At 39.7% G+C, this 12,950-nt stretch overlaps 1 protein-coding gene across 1 annotated transcript in view; it reads left to right on the forward strand.

Moving 5' to 3' along the window:
• Positions 1-12,950, forward strand: part of ophn1 (oligophrenin 1) — a 22,673-nt gene continuing 9,723 nt past the window's right edge. Inside the window, exons 1-14 of the mRNA XM_020599010.1 lie at positions 1-708; positions 1,826-1,921; positions 2,997-3,058; positions 3,923-3,994; positions 5,217-5,318; positions 5,419-5,529; positions 5,728-5,832; positions 5,918-6,047; positions 6,390-6,490; positions 7,166-7,257; positions 8,384-8,462; positions 11,479-11,512; positions 11,634-11,696; positions 12,324-12,398. Of these exons, the coding sequence (XP_020454666.1) occupies positions 555-708; positions 1,826-1,921; positions 2,997-3,058; positions 3,923-3,994; positions 5,217-5,318; positions 5,419-5,529; positions 5,728-5,832; positions 5,918-6,047; positions 6,390-6,490; positions 7,166-7,257; positions 8,384-8,462; positions 11,479-11,512; positions 11,634-11,696; positions 12,324-12,398 (1,276 nt within the window). The 5' untranslated portion in view covers positions 1-554. The remainder of the gene's footprint in view (positions 709-1,825; positions 1,922-2,996; positions 3,059-3,922; positions 3,995-5,216; positions 5,319-5,418; positions 5,530-5,727; positions 5,833-5,917; positions 6,048-6,389; positions 6,491-7,165; positions 7,258-8,383; positions 8,463-11,478; positions 11,513-11,633; positions 11,697-12,323; positions 12,399-12,950) is intronic.

Below are 12,950 nucleotides of genomic sequence, written 5' to 3' on the forward strand. Positions count from 1 at the left end.
GTTGGTCACGTCTAATTCAGCTTTAGTTGTGCCCTTTTCAATGATTTGTGACTTAAGAATATGAATAATATTTCAGCCAGGAAAAGAACGCTTTTACCAATTTACCATTCAGTCCTTTAATAGCGTACTGTTTTACTTTGCAAATAAACAAGTGACTTCAAACCGAAGTAAATGACAGAAGGAGATTTGGTGAGAGTGTGAAACGTTTCGGAATGGGACGCGTCCAAAGGGATTTTAGTCGCTTTCTAACCGCGACACCACAACAAGGAAAAAGTGGCAAGAAGACAGAGTTTAATTAGACGATAAACGGTCAGTCAGACGGAGAAAAGAGGGAACAAAGTTCGAACTGTCTCCTCATTGTTGAGTTTTCTTCGTATCTGGCCAGCGACTACCCCAGGCTCCCACGGACACCATGGTTGCTCTGAACGGATGATAGTACGGAGCTGAACTGAGCAGCAATGACCAGCGTGCGATAGACGAGCGTAGGCTGCGTGGCTCACTAAAACAAAACCAATTTCAGTGTTTCTATTGTCTAAAATCCAGTTGTACCGAAGATGGGACATCCTCCTCTGGAGTTTACTGACTGCTATCTGGACAGTCCGGACTTCAGAGAGACTCTCAAGTGTTATGAACTGGAGCTGGAGAAGACCAGCAAATTTCTGAAAGAGCTGATAAAAGATGGCAACAGTGTGATCACTGCAATCAAGGGTAAGAGCTCGTTGTGACATCAGTACTAGTTTGGTTTGTACATTGTGTGTAAATTCAGTGTCATGAACATCAGTGGGGCCTTTTTTAGGGGCCTACAGGATCAATGTGGGTGGGAGAGGCACGTTCAGGGAGGTGCTAGTGCACCCCCCCTGGGAGAAGCACAAACAGGCTGCTTCCAAAGGCCATGGATCTGATGCAGATGTGCAGGATGGCCAGCTGAGTTTGTGTTCAGACGGCACAACAACTGCCTCCTTTTACAGGAACTGTGTCTGTTCATGTGTGGTGTTTCCACCTCTCCTCTTTGTGACAGTGGTTGTCCCACTCATGGCAGGGCCCAGAGCCAGTGGCAGCATACAGTACAGTAGATGTGTATATCTGGGTCAGTGTGGCACCATGAGGGGAACACTGTTCGTTTTGTTTAACTCGCCAAGATATAATCCTTTTCACCTCGAAAACAGAAACTGTCATTGTAGGTACTGTAGTTGTGCCGGGTCCTATATTCAATTCAGATAATAGCTAGAGGTCACGAGTGCTTGTTGCTGGGGTAAACAGCACCACAGGATATTTAATAAAAAATGTTCTCAGTCCATCTGGACCTGTTGCTCATGTACTTATGAGTTTACAATAAAAAGCACAGTCAAACTAAGGATCCAAAACAAAATGAACAAGCATAAAACACAACTGGTTGATGGAAAACATGTGTAAGGATTGAAAGATTTAAAATTGTTCCATTAGGGGGTAAAGGGATTTAAAATATGATGCTATGTGAATTAGCCAAGTTCTTCAGGCAAAATACTCTCCAGTATTGATCTGCCAGACTGCTTGGTTTTGATAATACAAGCCAGGCGTAGCAGGGGTAATATATTACATCAGCCACACACTGGCTGCCGCTGAGCCGCTGAATCCTGCCAAGGATATCTTTCATATTTTAGACTTTCCTACTTGGAAAAAAGATAAATACACAGTTTTAATGATCTTGCACTGGACTGAACTTCACAAGAGTTTTAATCATTGGTAATAATTTCATTTAACTGTAGTTGTGACAGAGGCATTTGGAGCTCCAGTCACATGTTTGTAAAGGACTAAATCTTGTTTTTGTTTTGTTTTGTTTTTACAGGCTATTCTTTGGCGGTGCAGAAGTTTTCCCAGACTCTCAGTGGGTTCCAGTTCGACTTCATCGGAGACTCTCTGACGGATGATGAGATTAACATTGGTAAGATAATACAGACACTGTAAACACACACTTTACATGTACTGAGCAAAGTCATAATGATGAGCTGACTTTTAGAGTTAGACTTTTAGAAGTTGTTATTATAAAGTTGAAGTCTTTTGTGTGACACTTAGCTGTTACAAACAGATGTCTCCTGCTTGGGCTCAGTGTAGAGGAACATTTTTGGCAGCTGATTGATAATTTGTCACAACTTGAACGTGAGGAATCAGGAAACAGTGGTCTGGAAAATCAGAAACTTCTGCCCTAGAGCTTAGAGTTTTTCTCGGTCACTTTGGTACTTTTCTTGAATCATCCTTGATATTTTTGAAACAGTAAGAGCATTTCTCCACACAGTTTGTACAAACCGCGTCACACAATGGAAAAAACCTGCCAAACAGCATCACTTGCCCAGAATGCTTAGTTTAAATAAATACTTAAGTAAATACTTATGTCAGTGGACATGTCAGTGCATCAGAATGACGAGTCCTTGTGCCATCATTATGGTGGAATGTTTAGTCATGTCGTCAGTACAACAGTGTACTCTGGAAGTTTTTTATATGTAAACTGTGGCTCAGGTTTTGATGACAGTGATTCAAAATACACAAGGCTGCAGTTCTATATGTGTCAGTTTCAACGTTTCAAAGTATCACAGATTCACATTTACAGTTTTTACTGTCATTAAGATACAGAAGAGTAACTGTATTACAGCAACACATAGCATAAAGGAAAAGACATAACATTAGAAATGTAACCACAGGAAACACCTCCTAGACAGGACGTTGGGAATGTTGGGAGAACAACAACAACCAGTCTCGGCCATTGTGTGGCCATGATTGACAATATGGTCTACAAGTGTGGCCCTTACTTCATCTGGAACATGTTAATGTCCATGGTCTCTTCTCCCTCTCCCTGTGCCCCCCTCCCTCCCTCCCACCACCACACAGCCCTACTTCTTCTTCACGTTGTGTAACTTTTTTAATCTTTCCAAATGTGTTTCCTGTGTCAGCTAGTTAAGAATAAGAATGTGTCAAGTCTTTATTCTGGTCATCATTATCAACTTTGTTGTCTCCATCCCCAGCTGAGTCGTTCAAGGAGTTTGCTGGACTCCTGCAGGAAGTGGAACATGACAGGATGATGCTGGTGGGTTATCAGCTTCCTCCACGCTGACTCCTGCATCCTATTTGAACCCTCATGACATACTGTATTAGAAACCATATTACCTTATCCTCCAGAGAGGGTTAGTCTGCAATGTACAAGATGTGTCTGTTCTCAAGTTAATAAGTTTTTGGCTCATTCTGATAAGGATGGCAGCCAAAAATGAAAACACGTTTTAACTTTCAGTTTGTGTTATAATGCAAAATCAACAAAAAAAATTTTTTCCACACACTTCGAAGTTGTTTGTGCAAATGTTGAACTGCTGGAAGGAATGTTGTAAATTATGTTTCTGTCAGTTCCCCTCTTGGTTCACTTGTTCCCTTTTTGTTTCATATTGCCTACTTGTTGGTGTATTTATCATGTTTGCTGCTCTTATTTCACACCTTTTTTTTTTATACGGTACATTACACAAAATATTCATTTTCTTTGGTGCAGTTTGCTCCATTTTCAGAATTTATATGGTTACTCCTTACATCTGTCCTCTCTTTCTAATCCAGATAAACTCAGACACAATCTAACCTTGTTCATCCTCTGGCCTTACACTGACACAGCAATCGTGGCATGCCAGCAGGAGAAGCACGTCCTGTTAGACTGGGTTTTCTGGATACAGACCTAAAGTTAAAACTGGAAGCGTCTTGCATCATGCGCTTGAAATGTTCTGCTGGGACCAGTTATGACAAATGCATTTTCGTGTTCACACTTTGCAGCATGTTTGATCCCCACAAATAATCATATTAATCTGCAAACATACTGTGTTAAAGACCATTGAACATATAGCAAGACAGTATGTGCTTGTGCAGTGTTTGCTTTGTGCAGCATTTAACGGTTACTCCACATTTACCTGTCCAGGTTCAGAACGCCTCCGATCTGCTCATCAGGCCACTGGAGAAGTTTAGGAAGGAGCAAATAGGAGCAGTAAAAGTAAGTGTTTTTACTCAGCACTGTTTAAAATCAGACTATTATTACATGTACCACACAGGATAGTATAAAACCTGCTTCCCCAATTCTAATAATCAATACATGTGTGTGAAACTTGAATCCATATAACACCAGTTATAGGCATATATTCTCTTTCTACTTTGACAAGGCATCTAATGTAAAGTAGTTTTATAGAAAGTTGCACGGTTTTGCAGTTCAGAGCAGTTTGTTTTTTCTAAGTTGATCCCATGTGCACCAACATTATTTTATTTAGCTGTAAAGCTTTAAAAAAAAGTTCCAATTTAAAGCACATGTAAATGACTTTTGATTGTTCCAGTAACAAAACAATGGGCAACTTACTCAGAATTTTAAGTGAAGTATTATGTTGCCCACTTTAAAAACAACAACTATTCATTTCAACAGAATAATGCACTGGTTAAGAAAATCAGGGTTTACAAAAGAAGAAAGTATTGTGTCCTGTAAGATTAAATACCCATTTATCAGCACCACCTGTCCAGATGTTCAAATGTGTTCATTTGAAAGAAGATGTTATTGAACTATTTTCACTGTTGGTTTGGGCAACAGCTGGACATTTTAGCCATTCGGTTCCCATAAGCTTTTTATCTTTTATCCAGTACTTTTTGGTAACTATTTCAGCTGTTGAACCATTAACTTTAGACTTGTCTGCTCAGCTGTGAACTAGTTCTCATGTACTTTCTAATTGCAAGTGTTCAGGTGTTACATCTGACTCAATAAGTGGATGCATATTTTTCTAAAATCAAATAATATTTCCTTTTTTTTCCCCCCACATTCATTATTTGCTAGTTTGATAAATCCCACATATGGAAAAAGTGCCAGCACATTGACAAAGCATCAAAAAGGATAAAGTTCTTAGCTGCCAACAAAGTACATTCATTACATGTGTTAACAAATACAGTGGAAAAATGTGAATTAAAATGTGTTCACATGGAAAATCTTGCAGTCCTGGCTTCTCTTGTCCTGTGTGGTCTTTACTGGTAGCCTGATTGTCTGTTCATCTCTGTGGAGTTATTGGTTTTTGACTGGAACACTCAGTTTTATTCACGTTTTGTCACTGTATCACTCTGAGCTCTGAAAAGTTTTTAGCTGCAGAATTTCCCTGTCAGTATATGTTTTCTGTAGGCTACTGTATATGATATAATCACCCAGAACTCTCATCTCCCCAAATTACACATCTGTCCTGCAGGAAACAAAAAAGAAGTTTGAGAAAGAGAGTGAAAAATATTACTCCCAGCTAGACAAACACCTGAATCTCTCTGCCAAGAAGAAAGAGAGTCAACTTCAGGAGGTCAGTTGAAGTAAAGCAAATAGTTTGCACAATTTGTGTAGTGAAATGTACAACTGAGAGCATCTAAATACTGCTGTTTAATTCTTTTTCCCCGCTATAGGCAGATGAACTCTTAGACAAAGAGCGAATGAACTTCTATGAATCTTCAGTGGAGTATGTGTACCAGATTCATCAAGTGCAGGACAGGAAGAAGTTTGATGCGGTGGAGCCGGTGAGGGCAGGCTGTGATTTCCCACTCTTCCTCTTTGCTGTCACATAAAAGGATGTCGAGGAAATATACAGTACACTTTGGGGAAAAAAGCTTGATTAACAAATGAAAATTCCTGTAGTCATTCACCCAGTTTTTATGGATATGGCATAATTCATAATTCTTATTTAGCAATTCTTAATTCATGCTTTGGCTGGACAGGTCCTGGCCTTCCTTCACAGCATTTTAACACTCAACAACCTGACTGTGGAGATGACTCAGGACTTCATGCCTTATAAGCAGCAACTACAGCTCAGCTTGCAGAACGTAAGTGGTGATACTGGGAACAGATGATGCCATTAGTGAGATTTAATGTAATTTAATAGGATGTGCTTTCCGGTTTGGTCTGCAGATAAGAAATAGCTACGAGAGCACTCGCGAGGAGATGGAAGAGCTGATGAAACGAATGAAGCACCCATCCCAGATCTGTAAAATACACAGTTCTCCTCCAATGGAGGGTTATCTTTACTGTCAGGAGAAGTGTAAGTGTAGTAGATGTTTACACAGAAGAATGGTGTGTGTGTGTGTGTGTGTGTGTACAGGCTGTTGCTTTAATTCTCTTTGAAAAAGCCTGGCCTGTTCTTATACCTCCATGCCTGCGATAGCTGTGGCACAGAGGTGTTGTGTTCTTGGGTTGTCCATCTGTCCATATGGTTCTTGTCAACACAAAATGTGCACCTTGAGGGAATTTCTTCAGATTTGCCACAAGTGTCCACTTGGACTCAAGGATGACCTGATTACATTTTGGTCGATGGAAGCATACAACCGCAAAGTGCTAATGTCATTTTTGTTTTTGTGTTGTTGTTTTTTTCCCCTTCCATCAGGGGCTTTGGGCATGACGTGGGTCAAATATTACTGCAAGTATCACAAGAAAGGGAGACAGCTCTTCATGGTACCTTGCGAACAGAGGCCCACAACTAAACAGGTGATAAACATGTCACTGTTGCTGCTTATCCATTATATAGCCACAGCTGTCCAGACAGGTGACAAATTAAAGGACAAACCTGAATAAACGAGTGGAGAATTGACAAATGCAGATGGGTCCATTTGAGAGGGAAGGGTCAATACAAAGTTGGTTTGAGTGATCACCTCTATCATATGATGAAACATTTCTATTCTGATGGCAGTGGATTCTTCCAGGGTGACAGTGCCCCTGTCCATCGGGCACATGGAGTCACTGAATGGTATTTATCAGCATGAAAATGGTTTGAAATATATGTTGTGGCCTCCACAGTCACCAGATTTCAACCCAGCTGAACACCTATGGGAGATTTTGGACCAGTGTGTTGCAGTGTCTCCACCACCACCATGAAAACACCAAATGAGGGAACATCTTTAGGAGGAATGGTGTTCATCCCTCCAGTAGAGTTCAGAGACTTGTAGAGTGAATTCCAAGGTGCACTGAAGCTGTTCTGATGGCATATCATGGCCCAGCATCTTGCTAAAACTCTTTATGTTGGTTTTTCTTTAATTTGTCACTTGTCTGTATATGTACTTTTATCCACAGTATCTTTATCCAGTTTATGTCCGCGGATGCTTTCTTTACTGTTGTCATCTTCATCACACATCTTGACCATTTTCCAACTTTGTTTGCCTGCAGGGCCCTACACAGTTGACACTGAAATCCTGCATCCGCCGGAAGACAGAGTCCATAGACAAACGCTTTTGCTTTGACGTGGAAACAAATGAGAGGTTAGCACAAACACAACTGAGAGATGAAGCTACACGAAAGCCCTGTGGGATAAACATGTTCCAGCAGCGAGGTGAACAGGTGGCTTCCAAGGACAGAGTGTGAGGGCTACATGGACTGTAGCCCAAACAATGGGCGAGTGCTAGAAACAGATGGCAAACTCTTCTTCCTTCAGAGGAAGGAACACAGCAAGCTCATATTTTTATAAGCAGGCCATTCAGTACTAAATGCATTCTAATAGATACTTGAGCCATACAGTAAGTTGCTCTGTGCAAGTCAGTTCTAGAAACCTGTAGAGATACTTTGAGTGTCTATGGGGTGTTTTAAATTTTTCAAAGCTGCTTGATTTATGCATTCAGCAGTTGATAAACTCAAGGTGGCAGTGCTGTATAGTGTAAAAGATCACGTTGTCATTTAAAGGTGTTTTAAGGTAATGTATGTCCCGGAAATGCTCCTACTGCTAGACCATGAACTTTGACCTTAGAAGCAGTGAACAACCTGTGCTCTTATTATCCCTGATGTTTCTTTGCTAAAACCGCCATCATCCAGGTTTGCACAATGGTGAATCCCTGTTTGAGTGTTTCATCACGCTGGAGCATCGACACAAATCATACACACTATCACTAATCGCTAACATGGACAGATCCTTTATCAATGCCTTCTGTAGATATCAGGGTCATCTATTTTACTGTCAATGTTGATAGAAAAGTTATTTATAAATGTTGTTGGCAGAAAGAGCTTTAAACCCATAGCACGGTTGTTTTAGTTAATAATTGATTCAATAGCCGAAAAGCTGTGAAATCATTTTGTTGCTTCTCCAACAGACAGATTGCAACAATGGATTTTCATCATCACCTCACACTTGTCTAATTTATCTTTACTGTATGTGCTACTTCCATCATGACCACACAGGAGTTAAACAGCCACTTCAAAGAGGCTTTAAGTCCTGCTTCTTGCAGTGTTCAAGATATTTTGTGTACCTTGATTTGGTCGACACATTTTTGTGATCCTTGGCATGTAAGAGCTTTACAAAGCTGAATGTTCACAATGGTTGTAAACTTTAGCAGTACATCTTGTGACTGATTAATTTCATTGGAACCTTTTGTCTTTTTCTTGCTGTTTCCATAGAAACGGACCCGTCACTTTCCAGGCTCTTTCAGATGAAGACAGAAAGTTGTGGATCGAGGCCATGGATGGAAAAGAGCCTGTGAGTTGATTTGATTTCCAGATTTCATCTCACTTAGGATAATTAAATTGTATTTTTATTTGTTTTAGGGGAACAGTGTTATACCTGTGCTATTTTTCTTTAACCAGTTATGTAATACAAGTGACAGCTCTTATTTGACATCTGTTAAGCACTGCAGGATGCATGAGGCATGAGTTATCTCATTATAGCCTTGTTATTTTATTGTGTGAAAAATAGGCTGAGGTCATAAAAACACTTTATCACTCCTCATATGTTAAACTATCATTTTGGCAAGTCAGTTAGGACATTTACTTTATGCATGACACAAGTACTTTTTCCAGCGGTTCTTTACAGATAGATTATTTTACATGTAATTCACTATATCACCATTCCAGTGGGGCAGATGTTTTTATACACACAGTTGACTGTGCCTTTAAACAGCTTGGAAAATTCCAGAAGCTTCTGATAGCCTAGTTGACATCATTTGAGTCAATAGGAGGTGCACCTGTGGATGCATTTTAAGGTCTGCCTTCAAACTCAGTACCTCTTTGTTTGACATCATGGGAGAATCAAAAGAAATCGGCCAAGACCTCTGAAGAAAAATTGTGTGTCTGGTTCATTCTTGCAAGCAATTTCCAAACACCTGAAGGGACCACGTTCATCTGTTAAAAACAGTATTATATAAGTATAAAAACCATGGGACAACACTATGGCAAAATGGCTTAAGGACAACAAAGTCGCAGTATCAGAGTGACTGTCACAAAGGCCTGATCTCAGTCAAATTGAACATTTGTGAGCAGAAGTGACAAAGAGTGTGTGAGCAAAGAGGCCTCCAAACCTGACTCAGTTCCACCACTTCTGTCAGTTGGAATGGGCAAAAATTACAGCAACATATTGTAAGAAGCTTGTGGAAGGCATCCCCAAACGTTTTACCCAAGTTAAACAATCTAAAGGCAAAGCTACCAAATACTGAGTGTATGTAAACCTGTGACCCACTGGGAATGTGATGAAAGAAATAAAAGCTGAAATAAATCTTTTTTCTATTATTATTCTGACATTTCACATTCTTAAAATAAAGTAGTGATCTGGCCTAAGACATTGAATGTTTATGAGATTAAATGTCAGGAGTTGTGAAAAGCTGAGTTTAAATGTATTTGGTTGGTGGATGGAAACCTCTGACTTCACCTGTAGGTTCATTGTGCAGCTAGATGTTGGCACCTGGGTTGTCTTGACAGCAGAGCTGAATTCACATTGTTTTTGGTCTTAAAACCTTGTTTAGCTGTTTCTGGAGAACTCCTTGTAGAAAGTGCCAGCTGGGGCTGATCTGCCAAACCTTGCTGCAGATGGGGTGGATGTTGTGTGAGCTGTAGACAGAACTAATTAACCACCACTGTGAAAATAGCAGAAGGCACACTTTTCAGTGCCCTTTTCCTGTGCTACTTCCCCCATAACTTCTGTTTATTATGAAAATTTCATAATGGCTTTTGCACCCATTGTGGCTGAATATCCTCAGGCCATGATCCACTGCCCTGTACTGCTGCTAGGCCAGCAGTTTCTGAGCTGTCAGTGTGGACCAGGGTAAACTCTGTGATTGTTCTTTTGTTAAATAATTTCTTCCTATCAGCTCTTTGAATACCCTTTAGCTTTTTGAATAGTAGAAGTGTGAGGTGCAGCACAACTCCTACCCTTCAGTGCTGCCATAAGGACTCTACTGGTCCATATTCAGACCTTGTAGTGAGTATGTCTGTGCATAGTCTCTGAAAGCTGTAGCTCTTTCTGAACATCCTGCATGTTTTGAAACTTCCTCATATTGTACCATCTTTTGGCAAGTTTCACATCTTTGCTCTTAAAGCATGATGGTTTTCATTTAATGCACAGTGTTATTATAATACTCTAAAACGTACAACTTATTAATTATTCATGGAAATTATCTGCAAATGATTTGATAATGAAAATAATTGTTACCTTCAGCCCTAGTAGACATATTGACCATGATTTCAGAGGTTTTGGAGCTAAGCTTACTTCAATGCCTCGTTTTGTGAACTTTCCATTAACACTTTTTAAAATTATTTGGGGTCAAAATGTAGAATGAAAAGGAAAACTCTTGCATGTGCCTCACCAGAGTCTCCTAAGCAGTAGGGCATTTGGCAGTTTTCTTTTTGGACACTGAAATAAAAACACATTTATACCATATATAAAAATCCTGTTTTAACTGTCAGTAGTTTATCTGACTGTACCTTCATTATTTTTGCATCCAGAGATCAGATTTGTCAGTCCTGAAGTATGGTACCCTTTGATTCTATTTTTTAAAATCCAGTCACTTGGCATCATGTAAAAATACTGAAACAGAGCTCCTTATTTCATTTAACGTTTCTGAAAGTTGAAATAATTACCTCCCAAAGCAAAACTGAGAATAAACTCTTATAAACTGACAGATATGAAAGGTAATTTAGCATTTGTCTTCTCAGTTCTAAATCAACAAGTAGGTGTGACCATGATGATTTGCACTTCAGCTGTTCACAACAACAAACACTCTCCCTGCTGAAGCGTCCTTGGACACGTGTTTGCTGTGTCCAACTCCTCTGTAGCTGGGCCTGGCCTCTGAACATCCATTAGTGGTGAAGGCAGTGAGTTATTTTAGAGAAAGAATTAGACAACAGTTTGATATAAAATCTACCACAACTGACTGAGTAAGATGTTCTGGGTGTGTGTTAGTGCTGACTGTGCCTCATACTGTTTTTAATACTGAAGCTTTGCCAGATTGAAAGTTATTTTTTAAGTTTGCTGGTCTTTGATTCAGGAATCTTTTGTGTTTTTCACTGCCTAAAAAGACGAGTTCTGTTATCTTTTTTTTCTGTCGATTATTATTGTCATTTTCATGGATTTAAAATCTTTGTGCCCTTGTACCATCATCAAGCAGTTTTCCTCTCCTTTTCATTTTTAAGAAAGACATTTTCATTAATTATGATGTGGTAGATTTTTTTTTCCATATTCTCCACAGTCTGCACTTTCCTTTACATTTTATTTTTCATTTCAGATCTATCATTCCCCAATTCACAAGCAAGCTGAAAGTAAGTCAGTCTGAAGTTCCTGTGTTGACATCAACAGACATGATGATGCCTTACTTTACATCTTCTGTCAGTGACTGCTTCTGTATTCATGTTTGAACAACATATTGTTTTACTTCCACAGTGGAACTGAATGAAACTGGATTCAAGTTTGTGCAGAAGTGCATCAGCTATGTTGAAACAAAAGGTAAAGGGTTATCCCAGCTGTCTGTAGTACTGTTAGTTTGCCTACTTGCCCTTCAGGGGGCGTACTTGAGTCACAGGTGCATTTTTTGATGCCACTCTGGCAATCTGCTCTCAGAGGTAAAAATGTCTTGCATTACAGTTTTAGTAATCTTTTTCAGATTGCGCAGAATATTATTCATCACGTGGTCATCCCTTGCTTAATCTTTGAAGCCCCTTAATGTTTATCTGTTTTTTTAAGAACTTTCGATTATTATTTCTTTTTTTTCCTGCAAGGTCTCTGTGCATGCTCGAAATTCAATATCTCAGCCCTAGAGGCAGATGTAACCTTTATAAATCTGCTACAACAATACGTCTCTCTAGTGGGTTGATTAATCCTTCAAGAATGGAATTAACTACTCGGGCAGTAAGGATGTAATTTGACTCATAATCTAAGCAAGGAGCATTGTTCACTCTCAAATGAACCAGTTAAATAAAGTGTTCATAATCAGGAAGGAACATCTGTATCTTAATTCTGACTCATACAGGCTCTGAAGAGAAGCATGTGGTACATGTCCACTCCTCTGTATTTGTCCAGAATTAATCTCCCCCTTTTTTTTTTCTTTTTTCCTCACTCTTCTCTTCTCTCTAGGAGTGACACAAGAAGGAGTGTACAGAACAGTTGGCAGCAACATCCAAGTGCAGAAGCTTTTAAATGCCTTCTTTGGTAAGGAAGTAAGACTTTGAACATCTGCCACATCTGTTTATTCACTTAGTTTTCTTAAGCTGGACTCCTCTTCCTCACTCTACAGCAGAACAGCTTCTGCAGCTTTTGAGAAGTTTGGGTGTAAAACTGGGAAATATCACTTAAGTCAGATTTTATTTATATAGCCCAGTTTCATACATTTGTCTCATGGGGCTTTACAATCTGCACAACGCATGACACCCTCTGTCCTTAAAACCTGGAATTAGATAAGGCACAAGGCCTCCCAAAAACCCTTGAACAGGAAAAAGGATTAGGCAACTTCCAGGTACTGCCAAACAGACCTAAACAGCATGAACTCCTCTCCACCACAAAAAACCTGGAAACAGCACAGACTACAGAAACACACAAGAGGCAAAACCCAAGCACACAATTCACACATAAGAGAGAAGGAACAAGAACACAGAAAGAAGGAGATAGGAAAGAAAAACAAATGCAAGGGGAAGAGAGAGAGAGACAAGGAGGATGAAGGTCTAGATCCAAAAAACCTGGAATGAGATGCTGACATGCAGAGGA

This window comes from Monopterus albus, unplaced genomic scaffold (assembly GCF_001952655.1).
Source record: "Monopterus albus unplaced genomic scaffold, M_albus_1.0 scaffold39.1, whole genome shotgun sequence".
Classification (NCBI taxonomy): Eukaryota; Metazoa; Chordata; class Actinopteri; order Synbranchiformes; family Synbranchidae; genus Monopterus; species Monopterus albus.